Source organism: Acanthopagrus latus, chromosome 6, assembly GCF_904848185.1.
Source record: "Acanthopagrus latus isolate v.2019 chromosome 6, fAcaLat1.1, whole genome shotgun sequence".
In the NCBI taxonomy this organism is placed as follows: domain Eukaryota; kingdom Metazoa; phylum Chordata; class Actinopteri; order Spariformes; family Sparidae; genus Acanthopagrus; species Acanthopagrus latus.
The window spans coordinates 30,800,403-30,823,451 of record NC_051044.1 but is presented as its reverse complement, the minus strand read 5'-3'; the positions used below and the strand labels follow the sequence as shown (position 1 = coordinate 30,823,451).

Below are 23,049 nucleotides of genomic sequence, written 5' to 3'. Positions count from 1 at the left end.
TACCCTTGAGGATTACATGCTTGTTTGGGATCTGACAATTCCGAACTGACCTGAACATTGCGGCCTGCTACACCTTGTGCCGCTACAGAAGCTATTAACATGGGGTCAGCCTCAAAGTGAACTCAGTACCAACTATACAATCTTCCCACGGGGGTAAACTACACCATATGGGACTGTCTGTTGTGATATATCTATTACACAAGATATATGTGAGTATTTGTATAACTGCGTATACTGCAAGGAGATATCAGCATTTGAACCTTGGATTAGTTTTCTTTTGGTCTTTTTATGTGTTTTTTACGGTTATGACAATGTTCATCCTCTAGAGGGAGCCAGATTACTTTTTATCCCACTTACTTTTAGAAACGTGCTCTACTTTAATGAAGAGCCAATGTAGCGCTACTCTCTTTGAGAAAATATCTCTTACTTGAATTTTATATTTAAGTACATTATAAGGGTTCTTTAATTCTTTTTTCTTTAATATATTATAAAACATTTTTGTGAATTTTTTTTGGTGAATAGGTTGGGATTTTATGTAGGGAAATACTCTCCCATTTCCTGAGTTTTCCCATTCCAAAAGGTATTTCAAGCTCTTACAGGATATTCATCATTCAGAGATAATCAGCAGCTTGCTGGAGACGAACAACTTTCCCAGAGAAACATCAGAAGAAATCTAGATGGCATTACCTCAGGTTTGCGCACCAGTGTTGCACCGGACAGCATACAGCAAGCGGAGGTTGGCACTATGGCGACAACGACGGTGTTCTCTTCCCTAATTTCGACACCTAATTTAGGCGAAACTTTCCACTCAGCGGGTTATGAGATAACGGAGGGTGGCACGGATCTGTCTCAAGCCACCAAACGGCCAATTACTCCGACTAATAACATCATAATTAACACCAATATGGTTGCTAATTAATCACCTGGATCATGTCCACAGAGTCCATCGACGAGCATCTTAGATGACAGCCAGCAGAGAATTACTTCTGATGTTATTACATCTGTAACAGAAGAAATGATTCCAAATCCTGTTAGACTAAATGACATGACTCTACTGAGGGAGGAAATAGCTCATAATGGCAAATCCAAGCTCTGTCCATCTGTCACCGTTGAGGTTAATGATCATGCATGTGACCAGCAATTGCTATTTCCCCAGCGTACTGAGGTTTCTATATTCAGGGCCAGTTCTAGCCCATTGGCTGCCCTAGGCGAGTTTGATGTTGGTGCCCCCCCCAATATTACTCTGTATAACACTCCTGAAGAGAGAACACTTTAACTGTGCCTGGTGTGCTAGATGTTGTCCTGGATGACCCATCATCTGCATCTGAAAGCTCAGTATCCATCCATGTAGCTGGTTATCATTTCTTTTCTTTTTTTTTTTTTTAACACTTTATTTGTATCTTTTCATTTATCATATACAAACATCTTAGTTTCTGTTTAACAGATGACCATAGAGAGATAATCTCAACAACCACAAAGAGAAACAACAGAGACAGATCAAACACACATTAGACCCAACAAACTTATCCTAGACACTGGACAGATAAAAGACAAACAAAAAAAACAAAACAAAACAAACCCCCCCCAAAAAATAAGACAACACCAAAAAAACAAACACATTCGGCGAGTGCACCTGGCATTTCTTATTATAGGACTGACCAAACATTCACAGATCCAGTTCAAGACCAGGTAAATTGTTAAAGTATGTTATTAAAGGGTCCCAGGTTTTGTGGAATTTGTTAATGGAACAGTTGAGTGTACATCTGATCCTTTCCAGCTTAACGTTCTGCATGACGTCCCGAATCCAGTGATGGTGTGAAGGGGGAGCAACAGCCTTCCATTTAAATAAAATCAAGCGCCTCGCTAATAAGGAAGAAAAGGCAATGATCCTCTGTAAGTGAGCAGGAAGGACAGATCTGGTTGGATCTGAAAACCACCCAAAAACAGCAACCAAAGGAGAAGGTACAATGTTATAAGCATAGGCATTAGAGATAACTTCAAAAAAGGACGCGCAGAAAGGAACAAGTTTCGGACAAGACCAGAACATGTGATAGGAGGTAGCAGGAGCCTGTTTACATCTATCGCATATTGGGTCTATGTTTGGAAATGTAGGAAAGTTAGCAAACTTTTTACGAGTGAAATCTCTAATTTGTAGGTATCGCAAGAAATGATTATTGGTTAGACCAAATTTTTTCGATAATTGTTTAAAGCTTGCAAAAGTATCATTGACATACAGGTCTTCAATACTATGTATACCAAATTTTGAAGCCACTGTCCATTAAGGATGGTAGAAAAAGGTGGTTACGTATTATCGGTGAGTGAATAGAGATACTCTGAATACCAAAACATCTTTTGAACTGATTTATGATACGTAGTGATTGGGTTACAATTATATTATCCTTGATATTATTAACTAGTGGTGGTAGGGGTGCGCAGAGTAAAGCAGGGAGTGAATGTGGGTTGCTTGTGGCCTTTTCGATTTGGAGCCATGCAGGGATTCTATCATTCCACTCTTTTAACCATAGAGAGATGGCATTAAAATACGTGCGCAAGTTTGGAAGTGAAAGCCCTCCTAACCCTTTTGGTCTTTCGATAAATTCTTTTCTTATGCGAGCTGATTTGTTCTTCCATATAAAGGAAGAGATCATTTGATTAAATGCCTTGAACAAAGACTGAGGTATAAAAACAGGCAACGCCTGAAACAAATATAGAAACTTGGGTACAATATTCATCTTTACAGAATTTGTTCTCCCGATAAGAGATAATGGCAGAATAGACCATCTTTTAACATCCTCTTTGCATTGTTCCAGCAGAGGAGTGAGGTTACTATTAAATAGACTGTAATAGGATTTTGTGACTTTTACACCCAGATACATAAAGGACTCGGCGGACATCTTAAAAGGCAGATTGAGATATTCTCTGGCACTATCATTAATGGGGAAGGACTGTAAAGTATTGATTGCTTCTCTATTTCTTGAATCTTCCACAAATCTTGGGATTGAGAGAAATCCAGATAAGGTTTGAATGTGATCACGAAGCTCTCCATACAGCCTCCCATGAACAAATGATCTGTAGCTTCTCCATGCAATTGTTCCACATCTTATGTCATTTTCATTGCTACTTACTCCCGAAATGAAAAACTGGGAAAATACGATGAGTTTGAATAGCATCATTGCATAGTTTTGCTGTGTCTGGCTAAGATAAGCTAAGCAAGCACATGTATTTCCTGGTTTGAGAGTGACTTCCTGAGTCCCTGAGAAAGGAGAATGTATGTGTGTGCGAGAGTGAAAATATGTTTATGTGAAAGGAGAATATATATGTTTGAAAGGAGAATGTATGTGTGTACGAGAGTAAAATATATGTGCAAGGAGAATGTATGTGTGCGTGAGAATGAAAATATGTGGATAATATATGTGCGTAAAAGGAGAATGTATATGTGTGAAAGGAAAATGTATGTGTGTTAAAGGAGAATATATGTATGTGAGAGGAGAATGTGTGTGTGTGAGAGGGCCAGAATGAATTATGTCTTGTATTATCTGCAGCACACCAGTGATCAAAATACTGTTGTCTGTTTAAGGAAGAACAGGTGTGTATTTGAAGACAATAAGCAAGACAAGACATTAAATGCAGTGTGATGAATATCAACTTATTTTAATGCAACAGGGCCGAGACAAAAAACCTTTAAACCATGAATAAAACAAATGTAAAACTGTTGTGAATTTGTACAAACATTATATAAAATCAATGAATGTATTAAAGAGGAACACTTTATAAAATTTCACACAATGCACATTTTTTTTATCAAAATTTCTGTAGATACAAAAATGAGTAATCCAAAAAAACAAACAAGTCAGACTTCCTGAAGGTTTTGAATTTAAATGAACACAACAATGAAATTCCACAGATTTTTATCAAAGTTGTAAAATTTCCAGATGCATACATAAAGAGAAGAGTATATGTAAATCAGAGCACAATAAAAGCAAAACAAAAAACCCCCACATGATATCAAAATCTGCTATAAAACTGAAAAAAAGACACAAAAAGATACTTCAATGTCCCAGAAAAAAATACAGTGTTGTGACACTGCAGTGCTGCTTGTAGACATCAAGTCTCTTAAAAACAACTGAGCTCAGCTATCTTGCACTGCACCGTGCACCGAAATCTTGTCTGCATCTGCCACTGCATCCTGAAGCTTGAAATGGCTGAGGAGTTTTCTCCTCGTTCCACTGCAGCTGAGCAACCTTTGGTTTCCTTTGAGAGGACAGAAACTTTGTTATGAAGCTACATATGAGCATATTCAAAAAGAAGATGAGCTACAGTATCTCACCGATGATGCACAGTCCCTCCTTGGCCCTGGTGATGCCCAGATTTACCTGGTTGGGATAGCCCACAAAGCCCAGATGTTTGGACGGCCAAGCTCCGTCTGGTTCACTCTCAATCACTTCACGTGGCAGAGAACACACTGTTGTTATGATGACGTAACGCCATTCACTTCCTACAAGACAAAACATTGTATATCACATGACAAGACATTGCTACACAACAGAGTGAAGGTTTGTCCTTGGTTTCTTCTGACCTGTGCTGAAACACCAGATTGAGTCACTGTCACTAACACTGGCCAGATAAAGTGTCTATATCAGAAAATCTGATGTCACCTGGACTAAAAAGTAGAAAATTACACTTGAAAAGTCTTTCCTAACTGTGAATATTCTTTACAGTTCACTACATTTATCTTATCAGTAGTTAGCCGCAGCACTAGTGGGAAAAGTTACATGTTGAGTGTTGACACAGTGCAGATTCTTGAGAGGAGTGAGCATTGTGGCTCAAGCATTTGTCATAAAGTTTGCAGTCACCTTGGCTTTTAGTGATAGTGGTCACAGTGATTCTATCCATTGTCTTCTCCTTCAGCTTATCTTTGATTTCTGACACTTGGGCATTATAGGGTGACAGAATCACAATACATTGCTGTTCAACTTTGGCAGTCTTCACCAGCTTTTCAGCAATGTCAACCTGTAAAAGAACCAAACCAAAACCTATTGAAAGTTATTCAAAATTATTTAAAGCATTACGTTACTGAGTATTGTCAGGTTAATGACTATTGTAGCTTATATCCTCATATTTTATTATTGTTGTTTAAAATGAACAGGGATATTCAAGGTTGGCCAATACAGTACCACTTTGTTTCTTTCTTCTTGGTTTGCTTTCGAGTTCTCATTGCCCTTGGCTGTGTTGACAACAAGTCTGACTGTTGTTCCTTCAATGTCCCCAAAAACGATTGGCATTGTCCTGTCTCCAACTCGTAGGACACTGCTCGGCTGCTCGACCCCAGTTCTCAGCATTCCCTCAAAATATTCATTTGATGGGAAGTTGCATATGTCCTCATGCTATGACGGTACATGATTGATAGTTTCTGATTATAATTTCAAATACTAAGCACAGACATTTGGTAATACAGTATTGCTACAGTCAGTACATATATACATAGATATGCAATTTACTGTTTAATATACATGATACACTGCATGGATAGAGTGTGTATGTCCTGTCCTCACCATTCTGTACTGAGTGTCCAGGATCACTGCCCTTTTCTTATGAATTGTATAGTAGCGTTCAAACAGAGACTTGGCCATCCCCAGCTTCTTCACATGTGCATTCTTCACAATGGGTTGTAACTGTTTGTGGTCACCAATCAAAACTATCTGAAAGTGACATTCTAATACATTAAAGTGAATAACTAATAATCAAAATTGACTAACATCCTGTAAATGTTACTAAGCAATGATGAAACCAATGTCCAAAGACCTGTAATTTTAAGTTAATGAGACAAGCAATTAACAGACTCACTGCCGAAATGGAAACACTTGAAAAGACTTGAAAAGTACAGCAGCCACTTTTCTTATATAGTCACAGTTGGGGTTATTGAGAAATATGAGAAATATGATAGGAAAAGGATATTCATCATGTACGTTACCTGCCTATTTACAAAATCACCTTTAAAGTGGATTTTCAATTTTTCCAAGTCATTTTTTGGTTTTATGTGACGTGATTATAATTAAGTGTTGAGCTTATAGATATAAAGCCATGCTTGGACTTGAAATAATGAACCTGATGGGGCCTCAAGTGGATCAGGAGTAAATCAAAAACATAAGAATTCATTCCCTGTGGACAATATTTGCAGCTTTTAGGTTTATTGTCATTGGCCAAACTATTGGCTGGTTACAATTCTCACTAGAAATGATCCTTTGAGAATAATGCATTTCCATGTTGGATGGAACAACCTTGCTAGCAGCTGACATGTTGTCTTTGGCATCATGGTCTAACAAAACATACTATGAAATAATATCGTTACATATTTGATAAGGACAATGAAAAAGGTACAATATAAAAACATCATGTGCTTTGAAAAACATTTTCATGAATCAAAGCAGAGATAAATTAAGGACAAAATCAATGGAAAGGATTAGCAGGATATTGATTTTAAATGGAAAAACTCACTTTCTCTGGGTTGTTGCAGACTAATGGAATCAATGCCTGGGGTTCAGTGGCCATTCCACATTCATCAATGAGGATCTGACGTGCACTGGCTGTCTTAGTCAAGCTTGGGGTGGAAGACTGTGTACACGTGCACAGTATGATGTCATGATGTTTAAGCTCATATGTCCGTGCATCTATGAGGAGTATTTTGTATCTAGGGGGAAAGCCACTTCATAAAGTTAGAGCTATAAGAAGGTTCCTCAAATTCAAAATGATGTCTGAAATCTGCTTTGAAATGTACTCTTTAAGTTCTTTTTCATTATTATTGATATAGATATATAGATAGAGATAGATAGAGATAGATATATACACACATACACTAAGAAAGCTCTGCACACTCTGAAACAACCATTGGTGACTGTATTTGAGAATGCATCCACTATTATAGCTAATCAGTGTGCCAACGGTTACTTTTAATCGTTGATCCAATCCAATCGTAACTCCATAACATACCTGAGGTAGATCCCAAAATGAGAGATGAATTACGAGCTTGACAGTACAAGCAAAGTTATTTAAAGAGAGGCAAGGCAGTACCCAAAAATGCTCCCCCTTTACCTTTATCCTTGGTATGTCTTCAATGGAGTTCATAATGCAAAGACTTGTCTTTTAACCTCTGTTCCACTGTAAATTTCAGCCATTAAATACTATCACATTTCTGAGCAGACCAAATGTATGAAAACCCACACCTGTCTTATGTTTGCTTAACAGATCTTAAACATGGTAATACTTTTGTTACAGTGATGTGAAATTAAAAAAAAAAATAATAAAAGTTATACATCGCCAAATTTTGTTTCTTACTGTCAGGTTGAAACACCCAAAACATTCGTTAAACAAAGACTAGACAGAGAAAAAACGTCAATCAGGCGATCAGTTTTACTTGCAAGGAGAACAGAGTGTGCGCACTGTCTCACGCTCCAAACTGTTCTGCCACACTCCCTGTTCTCCTTTTATTTCCTTAGGATGGTTACAAAAAGGTCATTGTGGTTAACTCTTGCACAACTTTATTTTTCTCTGCACATGCATTTGCTAATATTGTCTTTTCAAAGTAGGACATAGTCAAGGTTCCTCTTATCTAGTTATGAAGCAGCTGCACAGGGAGTTCGTGGCCTCGCTATAGTAGCAAGTGTGTGATTTCTCTATGCAGACAAGAAGCTGACTCAGCAACAGTTACTCTTTGCAAAACACAAAATAAGAGAGTGATAATATGTACAGTGATTCCAACACTTACCCCTTCATCATACTACACCAGTAACCAATGACTCAGTTTTTAATAGTAAGACATAATGGGTATATCCCTAACACCTCATAAATTCTATTATTACAGGTTGATGTTTTAACTTTTAATGGATGCTTGAGGAATTTCAGATGAATTCTCTCTAAGGTATCTGTCTTTTCAAAGCCCCATACTTCTATACGTCTGTCGAAAAAGATCTAACCTAATTTCTATTGGTAAATCAAACTTCCTACACAGGCCTGATTACAGAGTAACTCAGCAATTTTGAATGTTACATTTGTGACTGCAAAACCTCTTTTGACTTGAAAATGCTTGAAACCATTGAGTAGTGCAATTTGAAAGAGCAGTGGGAGTCAGAAAAGTCAGATGGAAAGGTTGAGTGCAATAGAGAATGTTCAGGCAAAGAAGTAGTAGTGGTCTAATCTTAAATCTGATGACTGAGATAAGCTAACAACTTGTAGAATATGTAAAATATCTGTTCACAAGACAAGTTATCCTACATGAAATCACATGTATCAAACATGATATATGATCATGTTTGATACATAAGTTTCACACAAGATTGCTGTACTATAATATTCTGTTTAAACAAAAAGGTCAGAACAACTTCTATCTAGTTTCACCTATTTTGCAAGACCAAGTCATAAGACCAATATCAGAAGTTAGTAGTTTGGAATCCCCAACCTTCCGCTGACTAATTGATGACTATTAAAAATGTTTGTAGTTTTAAGATTTTTAAACAATAGTGCATTTAAACTTACTCTTTCACATCTACAGCAGTCAGTTCTTCTATTTGCTCCAGGGCAAGTTGACTGCGTTGGAGGTCCTCTAATTCTTCAAAGGAAAGTTGAATGTGTCGGAGCTCTGCCCTCTTCTGAAGGGCAAGTTCGATGCATAGTGTCAGACTTGGGACAAAAGAGAGGACTCAGATGCAGATTGGACAGAAGTAGAATCAAGTTTTATTTTTCTGATTCGCAACTCTTCAGATGAGATGATAAATGAAAAGCTATGAAACTCTCTGAGGACAGACAAGACGAACAAACACAAAACACACAAAAACATAAGACGCTCCCGAAGGAGGAAAACCTACACTATTCTAAATATCTGAGATATGAAACTTACAAAAGAAAAGTCACTCCGCAGAGGATGGCACAAGGCTATGAAAAATATACTATTCTATCAAATATCAAAAAATTACAACAAAAAGCGCTCCCAAAGGAGGAAAAGAAACAACTACAAAATGGCCTAAACTGAAACATAAAACCTAACCGGAAAATTTACAAAATCAAAATCACTCTCTCAAGAGGTCAAATACAGAAAAACAAAACAAGACAATACTTAACAGGACGAGAATTCAAGACTGTGAGTCAAGGCTTGGGTACATGACGAGACGACGAAATACTTAGGCGACGCAGACGGGAAGACACAGACTTTATACACATGAGGGAGGGAGACACAGGTGCAGACAATCAGGGATTAGGGATGACGTCAGACCAGGAACACAGGAGGAAGGGTACATGATCTGAAACGAGAGGAGAGTTACTTTCAAAATAAAACATGAATTCACAAGACAGATCCCAAAGACAAGACAACCTCACCGAGCTGTGACACATAGGACCTCTTCTTTTTCCTGAAGGGCAAGTGGAATGCGCAGAAGCTCTTCTTTTTCCTCTGAGGAAAGTTCAGTGCATCTGAGCTTTTCTTTTTCCTCAAGAGCAAGATGAATGCGTCTGAGCTCTTTTATTTCCTCAAATGCAAGTTTAATGCATTGGCTCATTTTTTTTTGTGAGGGCAAGTCGCATGCATAGGAGCTCTTCTTTTTCTTCAAGGGCAAGTGTCATGCGCAGGAGTTTTTTTTTTTTCTCCAGGGCAAGCTGAATGCGTCTGTCAAAATCTTTTATTTGACCGGAATATGGGTTTTGGTCCTGTCGCATGCGGTGATGCAAAGTGATGCTCCCAAAACCATATCAAATAAGCCTATGTTAGTCTAGGGTAAGTTTCAAAACCTAGTTTCATCAGCTGATGTGATTATGATACCTGAGCTCTGGTTTGGCACGTTCTTGGCGAAGAGTCCTCTGGCAAAACTGAAGGTTGCAGTCTGGAAATGGGTAATCAAGCATCTCCACTTGTTGGCTGTAGACCCTGAGGGGCCTTAGAATGTCCCCAAACCTTAACAGGTACTCTGTGTAACAAAAGTGAAAGACAAAAACAGCATTTAGTATGGTAACCGAAAGAAATGCAGCTGAAATTTAAGCAGAGTAACAAGGTAACCTGCCTGCAACAACATCAACAGACTTGTTGGATGGGCAGTAGAGAATAACTTGCTTCTTGTTTTCATCCTTTGGGTCATCAACTTTCCTTGGATTCTTAGAGTTCAGCTTAGAGAAACAGTACACAATGTAGACACCCACTACTGTCTTTCCAGTTCCTAAGAGTACACTGGAAAATTGGCTTAAGCCTTTGTATAAAATATAGGGCATCAGGGTGAAAACTTCAGCTCTTACCAGGTGGTCCCTGTATAACTGTGAAGGTACTGTTCAGAGTTTTATCCACACTGACTCTGGTTAAGGTCTGGCAGTCCATTTGGTAGCCCCTTCCTCCTTTGCCACTGTGTTATTACTGCAAAGAAAAAAAATCACATATTATTTTTGCAAACAAAAGAAAAAAGTTAATTCAATTTAAAGACACTGCAGGACTGTTCACTATTTGTTCTGTTTTAAAAGTCGTGACTAGTATGTAACAAAGAGTAAAAATCTAACCGCTACTGCAAACTAAAGGGCATACCCTCCTTCGGAAGGCGCTGTCCAAGTGCTATTGTCGCGACCAGATCACATGCAGATGTAATGCTGACCACAGCATTTTCTTTCCGTTTACAAAAAAAAAATTATAAACTGTGCATTGTCAGCTTAATCTGAAGCATTAAAACTTGAGTTGGTGCAAGACAAATGTGAGAGTATGAAAAGTCAAATTATAAGCACTGTTATGTTGCTATGGTCAAAATGAATTTTACTTGAACTTACATGTCGGACAGGAGCTTTGGGATTATTTCAACTGTGAAAGAAGTGTTTTCTGAAAGACACATTCAGGAATGGTTTCCATCGACAGGTGACTGGACTGACATAGAACTCAACTTTGCTTCCTTCATTTAGAGGGTTCTTCTTTCTTTCTACATTTCTTGTGACACCATGGGCCACCCATGTGAACTCTTTTGGGTCCACCACTGCAGAATGTTCAAAAGTTGAAGCCAGCCTCAGACTTCTTTTACGTATGCACAGAAAGCACCTTGAAAGGTTACACTCAATGGCCCATTCATCGATCCATTTCAGAGGCAAGAAGAAGCTTCCTGTTTGAGTTCCTTCCTGCTCTTGACTGAAGTCTACCACCAAGTTCTCGATGATTATGCTGTCACTTTCATCCACTGCATTAGTAGCAGATTCCATCTCACACAATGGTTTCCAGATCCGTACATATTCCTCTGTGCTACTGTATTGGATCCTTGATGGATCATCTGCAGATCTGGAGAAGCAAGTGATAGGGCTGTGGACATGTTCCACACAGATCTCAAATGTTGGTTTAATGTGCACCAACTAAACAGCAGGCATGTGATAACCCCTTTTTATTTCTGATGTCATTTGCACCTGGAGGGTGTCACCAGTATGCAACTGTAGGTTCATGTCAACCTCATGTCCCCTTTGTACTGTTGATATCTCTTTCTCCTCAGGGGTACATTGCTTTGTATCAGCAGCCATTATGAGACAATGATCCCATTTTTCTTCATCAATTGCTTCAATTGTGGATTTCCATACTGTCAGTGGAAGCTCAATGATTTCCATTGTGTCAACTACATAGATCCGCTTTTTCCATGTTAGAGTAATGCAGTTACTTGCTTTATCGTAGAAGGGTTGGTCCAACAATTGTAAATCTTTGTACATAATTGACAAACTCTCTGTGAATATGTTCTTGTTAAAAGGAAATGACACTGCAAAGTTATCTCTGTCGGGTTCAGCACCCACAACAAAGCCTAACTTTGAAGCACTTTTTTTAATGCCTACTGCGTAGGCGATCTGCTCAGCCTTTTGTTCAGACTTGTTGGCATTCTCGATGTTATGCTCAAACTGATTGCACAAACTTGAAATCTCCATTGGAGTGCATTGGACCTGCCGTTTACATATCATGGAGTGCAAAAGTCTTTGCAGTATGATGTCCATATACCTCCATATTGGTGAGGATGCTTGAGTGTAAGATTTCATGTTCAGAGAATAATGCCCAACTTGTGCTTCTCGAGAGGGGTTGGAGCAGATTACATAAGCCTTGCTACGGCACCTTCTGAACTGATCGGTGACTGGCTGAAGCAGAGGGTGGATGTCATCTGCAGCAATCAGGTCCACCATTTTGTCCATATCATCTTCTCTGGCAGCTGACTGGATATCTTCCCACACTTGTGTAAGTATGCGGAAATGTTCACAGTTTGGGGCTTGTCCCTCATGGTCAACTTTGTGCCGTACATGAAAAGACAGTGGTATCAATTCAGCACACTTCTGCTGCCTTAATTTTTTCTAGCTTTTCAGGATCTGGTTTTGACTGACAGCAAAGGGGTGTGCAGTACATGCTGTTTTCTGATTCAATCAATTGCTCAGATGCAAGTGTATTGAATAACACACTCAGCTCTTCAATCATTAGATTGGCTTTGCACTTTCTAGGCAATCTCTTACGATCAGCTTGAGAATAAGCCCAGTCCACAAGTCTACTCTTCCATCGAGCTTTTGCAAAACAATAAGCTACTGTGACACGGTCTTCTACTTTGTCAAATGCAGGTCTCTCTCTGTATCTTTCGGAGATGATGTTCTCTGCATTTTCATAAGACAACTTCCGATTTGACTTGATCAGTGACAGCTGGAATTTGGGCGTTCCAATTATTTCATGTGTTTGCTTGTTTATATTAAACATTAATGAAACCACCCTGCAATCTTTCCCTGGCAGAAGACTTAAGTGTTTAGTGCTCAAGTCTTCGGGCAACATAAGACTTTTGATCCCTCTGCAGTAATATGTTGCACCACGCTGTTTTGCATTTTCATCTAATTTACAACCTGGACTCGCATAACTTGCCACATCAGCAATATGGACTCCTAACTCATATTGTTCTCCAATTCCCCTGACACTGATGGCATCATCCAAGTGTTCTGCTGTTTGTGGATCAACAGTGAAAGTGATCACCTCACGTAAGTCCTGTCTGACAGTCTCGTCTTCATCAGTCTCAGAGAACCCTGGTCTGATGTGCACTTAGTAGGTGGCACATGAAATTCTTCATTCAGGATCCTGAGCCCATCACTCAAAGATCTTCCGACTTGAATGATGTCTACAACCTTACCCAATGGAAAATAACAATGTTCTTTCCAGCCAATCACTCGCACCACAAATACATTGTTCTGTTTGAGGTCTTCACTGAGATGTTCCCATGTTTCAACTGTCCACTGTCCATTAATTTGCTCCCATACTGGAATGAAGTTGCGTCTTGACTTGCTGATCAGTATGCATACCTTCGGTGCAGATTTTTTAAGGGGAATCATCATCCTCCTAACAAATTTGTCTTCAGAATTCTGTCTTGGTTTGCTATGATCCTCAAGCAAGCACACAAGAACACGGGCTGATTCTGCTTCCATGGTGACGCAGACCACCTTTGCTGTTTATACAACCACTTCATCTCCGGTGAAGGCCTTACCCAGGTTTGCCCTTCCCTTAATGCTTATATGTTTGTTGGGGTTTTCAAATGGTATGACATAACCTGTGTTATGTGATTCCCTGACCAACTTTCCCTGCTCGAATGTCTCTGGTTGATCACTACGTGACTCCAAATAGTCTGTGTCAACATCAGTGATATTGTATGATGATCTTGACTCGTGGTGACTGATGTCTTCAAGTTCCAAATTGTCTTCATCTGTCCTGTATTCTGTTTTTAGTTGTTCATACTCATCTTTCAACTCTTGAAGAATTGCATCACTGGGACTGTTGCTCTCATCCACATGGTCAGACTTTTGAAACCGTGCTGTTTCCAAAACATCATTTTCAAAGAAATCTTTGGTGAAATGCTTTGGTGCAACACTGTTGCTGCTGATACAATGGTCTGCAAAGCTCTTCCAGACTCCTGAGGATTTACCAAAGCAACAGAGAGCAGCAGCATCTCCAACCACAACCACGTGGGACTGAGCCCGAATCAGTGCAGTGTTTAACACATGGGCATCATTAAATAGCTCCAGCCCAGGCAGGTGAGATGACATTATGACTGCCCTGAACTGTTTGCCTGTTGACACATGGGCACAACACTTATTATGTAAAATGACATTAATATACACAAAAGGTCAATAGGCGAAGGTGAATAGTCGCTGTTTGAGTTTAGCCATCCTTTAAGTCTAACATAATGGTATAATCATGCAGGAGTTCTTCAAGCTATGCATTACCTTGTACATTGGCAAGATTCTCAATGTGGACTTTAGCAAGACTTCTCCTCGAAAGTGTTGCCCTAATGTGTCGCACCTACAAACCATATTAACAACCGAGATTATTACAACTCTGACAATATCACAATGACAGTGCTAATACATTCTCTGTCTCTCTCTCTCTCTCTCTCTTTCTCTCTCTCTCTCTCTCTCTATATATATATCTATATATATATATATATATATATATATATATATATATCTATATGTATCTATATATATATGTACATATAGATAGATAGATAGATAGATAGATAGATAGATAGATAGATAGATAGATGATAACTGCAATGTTCTAACATACCTGAGATCCCTCTGAGAGAACGCAGATTGATCTCTGGTCCTTGGTCCCCCAGGCCAATGGCCAGTTTTTCAGAATCTCTGTCACTTCTTCAACCACTTCAGCAACTTCTTCTTTGTTATACCAAGACATAGACACAGTGTCCAAGAGACAATCTCCCTGAACATGGTGATACTTTAGGGCATGGCCATTTGCAGGAGCCGGAATATTTCCAATAGCTTTGATGATATCATTCTTACCAACATAGAAATTGGTGGACACAAACTCCACAATTTCTTTAGTTGAGCGGTAGTTTTCACTGAATATGATTCTTCTGTTCTGGGCAGCATCACATGTTTGGCTTTGATAATAGTGGAACGATTAAGAAGTGTGTGATCTGAACGGTGATGATCATCAACTGAGAAAAGCTTGGGTCCCATTTGCATGTGATCTCCAGCCAAGACAACTCTAGTGTTTGGCCCAGCAAGATCAAGGGCCATCAAGGCTTAACATTCCAGCATCTGAGAAGCTTCATCAATAAGTATGTGGGTAAAGTATCCCTCTGGGAGCTTTAGGTCATGAAAGTGTCTTGCCATAGTTGTGGTCGTTATGACTATTTTGTGGCTATCTAGGGCAGCTTTTGTAGGTGGTAGAAAATACTGTCCATCCTCTGATAAAGGGCAGTATTTCAAAGTAATCTCATCTGTGGCAAACAAAGCACTCCCTTGTTTGTTTGCTTTAATCCGAATTGGACTCATTCCATCATTTTTCTTGACAATGAATGGATGGAAGTGATCACTGATGTACAGATCAGCAGAACTGAAAGGAAGCAAAAATAATAAGTTAATGCTGTTGTATTAAAAATTCTTTACAGCTGTAAGACCTTTAAGGTCCAGTGTGTAATATGTAGTGGCATCTAGCAGAACAGACAAGGCAGAATGTTTTAATCAGTGTATAATCACCTGCAAATGAGTCATTCTGTTTACACTATCTTAGAATAAGCTGTTTATATCTTTGTAGGGAGCTTGTCTCCGTCCATGGAGATCGCAATGTTGCACTGCCGTGTTTCTACAGTTGCCCAGAACAGACAAACCTGCCCCGTGAGGGCCTTTTGCGTTTCACATGGCCATCGGTAATGACTGGGTCTAAGACAGAGAAGAAGCGGCTGTTGTTTCTAACAAAACAATCCGTATTGTGAAAAGTCTGAAACCACAATCTGATAAAGGATGAATGATCATTCTTAGTTTGTACATGAGAAATCACAGGAGTGTGAATCGTTGTTGAACGAAAACTCCAAGATGCTAAACATTGGAGCTGCCTTTCCAAGATGGAAATCTCTGATGGTAGAAAAATGTTTGCAGATGGATGCTGAAGTGCCCTGCTTTCTGCTGGACAGGTAAGACTGATGTTAAAGACTGCAACCGACCGTAATAAATATTTCTCCCTGCTGCTAAATACTCCATATATTACACACTGGACCTTTGACCTAGACTGCCACATTGAAAGTGACACAAGATTTAAAAACTGACGTTTCAATGAATACATTTTCAACAGTAAATATTACCTGTTGGTGTGGGTGCAAATTAGCACTTTTTTGTCAGGCTGTGTACAAAGCTCTCTGGCTGCTGTAGCAAGGGTGAATGTTTTCCAAGTTCCAAATGGTCCATAAATGAGGAGTGGTGCCAAAAAGTTTTGAATGCTCAAATTCCCTGTGATAAAGTCAATTGCTGACTTCTGCTTTGAATTCAGCTTCTCATAGTGGATGCTATTCAAAGGAACTCCACAGTTTTTAAGGTCTGGTAACACTCTCTTTGTATCAGGAAGGAGGTCTACAGCCTTGTGCATGGTGCAAAAGCTCTGGAACTGCACCTCCATTCGGTACAACTCATTGCTTCTGAGTGCAAAATCAACGCAACATTGTTTGGACAGTTGCAAGTACATTTTGTTCTCACTTGTTTTGTCTTGCAGAATAATGGCTTCATACACCTTGGAGTTTTGGCCACTTGAAGATAATGAGGCTATCAGGCCAGACTGGATGCTTCGTTTTAGTACCTGTCCCTCAGGGGTGTCTGGTGTTAGATTACAAGGAAATGAGACAGTGCAGAACACTTGTCCTTGAGAAGCCATCATCATACCAGACTGTGTACCATGGGCGAGGCCAGCACCCCTAAAAAAGGGCTCAGCATCCCTAAAACTTGGAGTAAGAAATGATGTTATTCTAAAATTTGTGTTCGTCTTTGACAAGGTTAAATTATGTCCAAAGCATACTCCGTAGTTGGTTGTTTAAAATGTATATGTGAAGGACGAAAATGAAAACAGATGCAGGGCACAGAACTGCTGTCGCCAACAAGGGTGAATGAAGCTCCAGGTTCTTGCTTCAGCAGCGCCACATGCACAAGTTGTCTCTGTAAAGAAAAATGGTGATTAAACATACAATGACAAAATTATAATATTTCTGGAACCTGAATCAAAAAAACAATTTAAAGAATATAGCAGCTCAAACAGCAACATCAGTTGAAACTAAAGTTGCATTTGGTGTGTATGTTCAAGAGATAGTGCACCATCTCTCAAGTTATTACATTTCCTTAAAAGCGTCTAGGGTTATGAGCAAATATGTGACATGCCAGTTCCACACACACCAAACAGTAAGGCACACAGATTTTGATCAGTGCTTGTCCCCAGAACGTGCACACCCTCTGACCAGGGCATTTCTTAAAGTTAGATATTCAGCAGCTGAACATTTTGGCTTTTGACAGGAAAAGTAACAATGTTCCCTGCCATATCATAAAAGTCTTACCTCTGTTTCAACTTGGAAGTTCCATTGCAGTGCTGCATTTACCTGTTGACACTCCACAGTTAAATCTTCATCACAGGAAATGTTGACATCTTCAATTTGTTCAGACATCTGTTTGAAACAGTAAATCAGAATATTGTTATGTAGTAGGCTGAAGGACTACTGAATGCATTGATCAACTGGCCAGCTCTCTTAAAAGTTACAAACTCTAAAAACATAACTATTTAAAATACTACTTACTTTAAATACTTTTTGATACCTCTGTATGTGATGAAGAGCCAGTTTGGTACTTTTTCTCTAAATGTAATCAAGTAAAAAACCCACAATGCACTAGGTCCACATCCGGTTTGGCATCTTGATCTCCACTAAAGTTTATGAAAGTGAAGCAAAATACCAAAGAACATCAGTGTCTTTGACATGTGCATTTGTTCACTTAGCACTTGATGGAAATACCTAATGTTTATGTTTGTTTTTGTTTGTTTGGATGTCCATGAAAATCGCATGGAGGATGGGTCTCAGCCCAGAATAGACCTCTGTTAATTTTGGTGCAGATCCAGATAGAGGGACAGATCCATTTTCTGACTTTCTCTAACATTCAGAGATAAAGCAGTATGAATATTTTCACAACATTTTCATGGAGAAAATTGATGGATATTTAAAAAAAATTACTCAGCTGTATTTAGGTATCTGATATCTATAGCCCATTTTCAAGGTGGGAATATTGTGCTGTTATTCCACCTCACCATCTGTATAAAAGTTATAGAGGTGGAATCAGGGACTGTTTAATTTTACAACAGAGGCAAGATGACATCTATGTTAAAGTTTGTCTTTTAGGGACAATAGACAGCATCCTGACTGGAAACATCACAGACTGATAAGCTTCTGGTTCCTGCAGCAGCCTTCTACTGGTGCTGCTTTGTCAGTATGAACAAAACACAGGCAGTGTTGATGTAAGCCCTTGTTGAAGTATGTGTAAAACAGACTAGTGATCATTGCTGGTTTGCTATGACCTTGAGACAGACTGGGAGGTTGTGAGAACATGGTGTGCCTCTCAACTGACTGAGACCTGGCACATCCTGACATTTAACAATATTGAATTAAATTAAAACAAAATGACACAAAATATTGTACTCACAATATGCACTTCATTACTGCTGTTTCTGTTTTCCTCCAAGAGCAGTTCGTTATAGCACATGAGACCCTGGGCTTCAATGTTATTTCTGATCTCCTTCTCTTCTGTAGCACGCATCATCCACTCCTGCAGTTCTTCCACAGAGTGAGCTTTAGGGCACTTGTTGCCATACTCGCATGTTTGTGGTCTAGGATAAAATGGCAATTTTAACAGTACATTCCAAAGCAAATGCAAATTATACTGTGGCTTAAAAAAGGTTGAAGAATACATGAAATCTAGTAAGATTTATGTTATATACTTTTTGTTGTTGTTTTCTGAGGTGTTCCTGGAGCTCCCTTATTGTGAAACATTTACAATGCCTGAATTGAATTGAATCAAATCAAACAAAGAAAGAGATCTTGTCCTAACAACTTCATTGTTTTTCATTGCAACATAGGTACATTTTCACATTAAAATCAAACCACAATGCAGACAACAAAGCGAAAAGTTGTATTCCATTTCAGTCTTGTCCGACAGGGGGAATGCAAAGCACTGTCCTCACCTTTATTATATATACCATACCATATTCACATGGCCGCCATTTTACTCTGATATCACACTCAGGGTGGAAAGCTCAGCTCAACTAGTACTGCTATTTTCATGACTGCTAGCCATATAAACTAACTGTCGTATTTCTGGCATAAGTTTTAATTCGCTTTAGGGCTGAGAATGTCCGTTCAACAGAAGCAGTAGACACGGGGATGGTCACCGCTAAACACACAAATGTGTATAGCTGCCTCATGCTCTCATTCAGATTTTTCTGCTGAAGGAATTCAAGGAGATCAGTGGGAGATTTTCCTGCAAAATCATCCATGGCATACATTACAGTCAGTTCTGTTCTTAGCCGAGGCAGATCGAAAAGCATGCGGGAAATTTCTGACCAAACTTCTGGGGGTCGAGGAGGGTGACAAAGATCAGTTTTTCGTGGTCTTGAAATCTGGTCTGTGTCTGGCAAATAATATTGTCCCGAATCCTGCCGTGGAGTTGGCGGTAGTGCGCGCGAGGATCTTGCGCTGGACCTCTTCGTGCGCTCGGAGCGCCCGCGGTGCGTTCAGGAGCCTCGTAGATTTCCTCGTATCGGCTCCTCTCTCGCTCAACGGTGTCACAAAACTCCTTTACCCTTGCCAGACAAAACTGTACATCCAGTTTTTTGTCCTGTAGTATTGAAAGAGCACATCTGAGTACTCAAAAATGCCATTAAATGTGTGAAGCAAAAAACAAAACTCAAAATCATCCAGACGTGCTTTAAATCCATCAACACAGTGCACAGAGTCCTCATCATACTCGTCATGATGCTCCAGAATGTGATGAAACAGTTCCTTTAGAGCATCTCTCTTCTCAAAGACTGTATTGACCACTCTGGATGTGTACTGCCACCGTGTTGGAGGGAGACGTCGCTGGCAGATTTCGTCCAGTAGTTGCGTGCGCCGAGGCGATCTAGAAAAAAATGCAGCAAGGCCATTGAGGTGGGCGAAAAAGATCTTGCATTCTTTAAGCTTTGAGGCCCCCTGAGTCAATACTAAATTGAGCCGATGTGCATAGCAGTGTATGAATAAAGCCAAAGGTGCTCTCTCCTTAACTTTAGCCTGCACCCCATTGAATCCAGAAGACATGACCGCTGTGCCGTCAAAACACTGTGCCACAACTTTACCCAGACATTCATTTTCCACCAAAAATCGGATGATAAAACCTGCAATGTCATCGGCTCTCTTCCCACTGGTAACATCTTCAAATCTGACAAACCGCTCCTTGACACCTGTGTCCGTTACATAACGCAGAACCAGTGCGAGCTGCGCTGCGTTACTGGCGTCTGTCGTCTCATCCACCATAACAGAGACAAATGGTGCTTTATTAACTTCCCTGCTGATCTCTTCCCCCATCACTTCAGCAATAGCAGTGATCAGGTCGTTTTGTATTTTGCCCGACGTCCCACTAAACACTTTATTAGTGGACAGGTGGTAATGTAAATCCGTGTTGCTCTCAGCAATGAGAGAAAGAAGCTCCACTTAGTTTCCTCTGTTTTTGGATCCAGCGCTTTCATCGTGCCCCCGAAATGAAAGTTCCTGCTTGCCCAAAAAAATGACCCAGTCTATCAGTCTTTTTAAGATTTCCCTGTTTTTCTTCACCTTTTCGTTGTGGAGCTCCGTTTCCCTGCGCACTTGCTCACTCAGCTGTAGATCTACTCTGGTTTCCCCAAAAGTTTTGGAAAGCACCGTTGCTTGTAAGTGTCCGGCAGTGCTTTGATGCCTTGTTGCTGCCTTGGTTAGGCAAGTCAAATTTACAAATCCAGTGTGGCTCCAAACACCATGTCGATCAGTGGCAAATAACAAGCACTCCCAGCAATACAACTTGCAGCGTTCCTCAGAGCCTGTGAGCCAGGAGTACCGCTCGTAGTTAGTGGACTGAAAGTGGCGGACAAATCCTTTTCCCGGTTGTGACAGGCTTGCTAGCTTCGGAGTTGCCCGACCTTGCTTAACAATGTCCAGCTTTTCTTGAAAAGCCCGTCTTGAAAATGGCTTTGACAGTAAATCTGCAACCAAATCCATTTCTTCTCCTCCTTCAGCCATTGTGGGTTGACAAAACAGCTATTAAATCAACACAACAATAGCTTTGCTTGTGCAGCTCGCTACAGATGCAGTTTGCTAGCTCTGGCTAGTACACTCTCTGACTATCCAATCAAAGCGTGTGAATACGCTGACGTTTCCGTACGCCTGCTAGAGGGCCTTGGTGTCGCCAACTCAAAATCTGATTGGTTGAAGCAACAGTTTGATCGACATTTATTTTATGCTACAGGGCCCGCAGAACTGATTGTGAAGGCCTCCAGGCAGATTTCTTTGACCCTGGCAACAAATAGTGGCTGAAATGTGATTGGTTAAATGCACGTCTGAAAGCAGCGCAACCAGGGGGCTAGCAATGAAAGGAAGCGGACAGACCATTTGGAATTATTTAATACGTATTCATGGACAAAATATAATTAACATCAGTCTGTGATTCAGATATTTTTAGGCCAGCAGAGAAGGCCTTGCAGGCCCTGACGGCCCACTTTTAATTATAAAATATCAACACATATCTTTCTTTAAGCCTGGAAGTGAAAGACACATAGGGTGAAATCAAATGGCGATCATAGCTGGGAAGAGGTCAAATGCTCCTGCAAAAAATAAAATATGTCTCAATTTCAATAACTTGTCCATTAACTTTCGGTTGTTACTCAACTCGATGAAAAGATAGCAGTTTGCACCGGCAACACAGCAGCATAACATTATGCTGGCATTTAAGCTTCCAACGCTGATGAAGAAATCGGCCACCCAGCAAACAGGGTCAATGAGGAGCACAGAAGGAACTTTTTTTGTTTTGAGACTTTCATCAGCACCAAACTAACAAAGACCAAATTGTCCAATCACAGCCGCTCAGGACGGGATCATGGGTGGACCTAATCATTACTGACAATCAACTTCGAAATAAAATTAAAGCTGCAAGCAGCGATGAACGGGCCCTCGCAGTCCACACGCGTCAGGGCATGCTGCCTTCGGGCTTGTCCATGCAACATCCTTTGTTCAAGTTTTTCATTTGGTGGGCTGCTCCTCCTGTCAGTATTAAAGAATGTCTGAAAAGGATGAAAAGCTGAATGCAGTATATTATCAGTGTTGGAATAAGCAGTACAATGTCCAACAAAACATTAGCAGGGGCCATGCATTCTAAACAGCATGATAGCTTTACAGACTGACTGTTATTCTCAATAACTAATTTGACCATTAAACTCTATCAACAATAAGTATGGTCACAATCACAACAAATAGACTGAGTTGCAAAATCGGCATCTTAAATGAAATATGCATCGTTAAGTCCTCACAATCCAAATGTAGCTGCAGTGCAAGCAAAGTGCAGCTAACTATTAGTGAGACACAGGCTAATTGAGCTAACTCAAACTCACACAACATATTTCCATGTAAAATAACACAAACTGCAATAGTGATCAAATTATCCATAACTAGAAGCAGGGGGGTAACACACACAAAGTCAATGCAGCTTCACATGGTCTGCTCACTGACGGGTCTGACTGGGCATGTCCTGACTGTCCTTCACTGCTAGTTGTCTTTGCACAAGTAGAGGGTGCTGTTGGACCTTGACCTGTAGACCTTTCTTAGAGTTTCTGTGGCTGCACATTTGCTCGAGCAGTAACTGAGGCAAAGTAGAAAATGTCCCCATAAGAATGAATGGGAAAACACCTCCCAAACTCCTGCCATTTTTGAAAAAAAATGTAATGGTTATCGCGAAAATATTTATATATTGAGTCACGGGAGACATTGATGAACTCTATGATATCTTTTTTTTCTGTAGAGTGAAAAATGAGGACACCAGAGCGAGAGACAAAACAGGTACCCTCTGTTCTCCTCCAGAAATTTAGGCTCAAAATTAACTGTAAGTTCTACATCTGAAATTTGGGATCCAAATCAAGCTGAAGAGAATTTCTTCTCCAGTTCTTCTGGCTGCTCTCCACTCTAGCAATGATGTCATGAACTCTAGCTCATGCAATACACACCC

General features: G+C 39.9%; 1 protein-coding gene across 2 annotated transcripts; it reads right to left on the bottom strand.

The window, feature by feature from the left end:
• Positions 1-3,625: 3,625 nt before the first annotated feature.
• LOC119020579 (helicase with zinc finger domain 2-like) lies at positions 3,626-15,043 on the bottom strand. Of its 2 annotated transcripts, XM_037100020.1 has the most exons (12): positions 14,567-15,043; positions 14,224-14,299; positions 10,273-10,387; positions 10,044-10,196; positions 9,806-9,950; positions 8,530-8,673; positions 6,496-6,688; positions 5,553-5,699; positions 5,175-5,384; positions 4,854-5,010; positions 4,328-4,495; positions 3,626-4,251 (listed from the first exon to the last, which is right to left on the bottom strand). In XM_037100020.1, the coding sequence occupies exons 3-12, from the start codon at positions 10,349-10,351 to the stop codon at positions 4,130-4,132; spliced, it is 1,518 nt and encodes a 505-aa protein (XP_036955915.1). In that variant the 5' UTR covers positions 10,352-10,387; positions 14,224-14,299; positions 14,567-15,043; the 3' UTR covers positions 3,626-4,129. The 2 variants fall into 2 exon arrangements, with proteins under 2 accessions (XP_036955915.1, XP_036955916.1); XM_037100021.1 differs by lacking the exons at positions 14,224-14,299; positions 14,567-15,043 and having other exon boundaries at positions 4,374-4,495; positions 10,273-11,587.
• Positions 15,044-23,049: the final 8,006 nt, after the last annotated feature.

What these genes read in the sequence shown, in the direction of transcription:
- LOC119020579 (XM_037100020.1), bottom strand. Translation starts at nt 10,351, where the DNA reads ATGGACTGCCAGACCTTAACCAGAGTCAGTGTGGATAAAACTCTGAAC. An exon ending in ACTGCTGTAGATGTGAAAGA is followed by an intron (nt 6,689 to 8,529) that starts GTAAGTTTAAAT and finishes CTTTCCCCCTAG; the next exon opens with ATACAAAATACTCCTCATAG. An exon ending in TCTGCAACAACCCAGAGAAA is followed by an intron (nt 5,700 to 6,495) that starts GTGAGTTTTTCC and finishes TGTCACTTTCAG; the next exon opens with ATAGTTTTGATTGGTGACCA.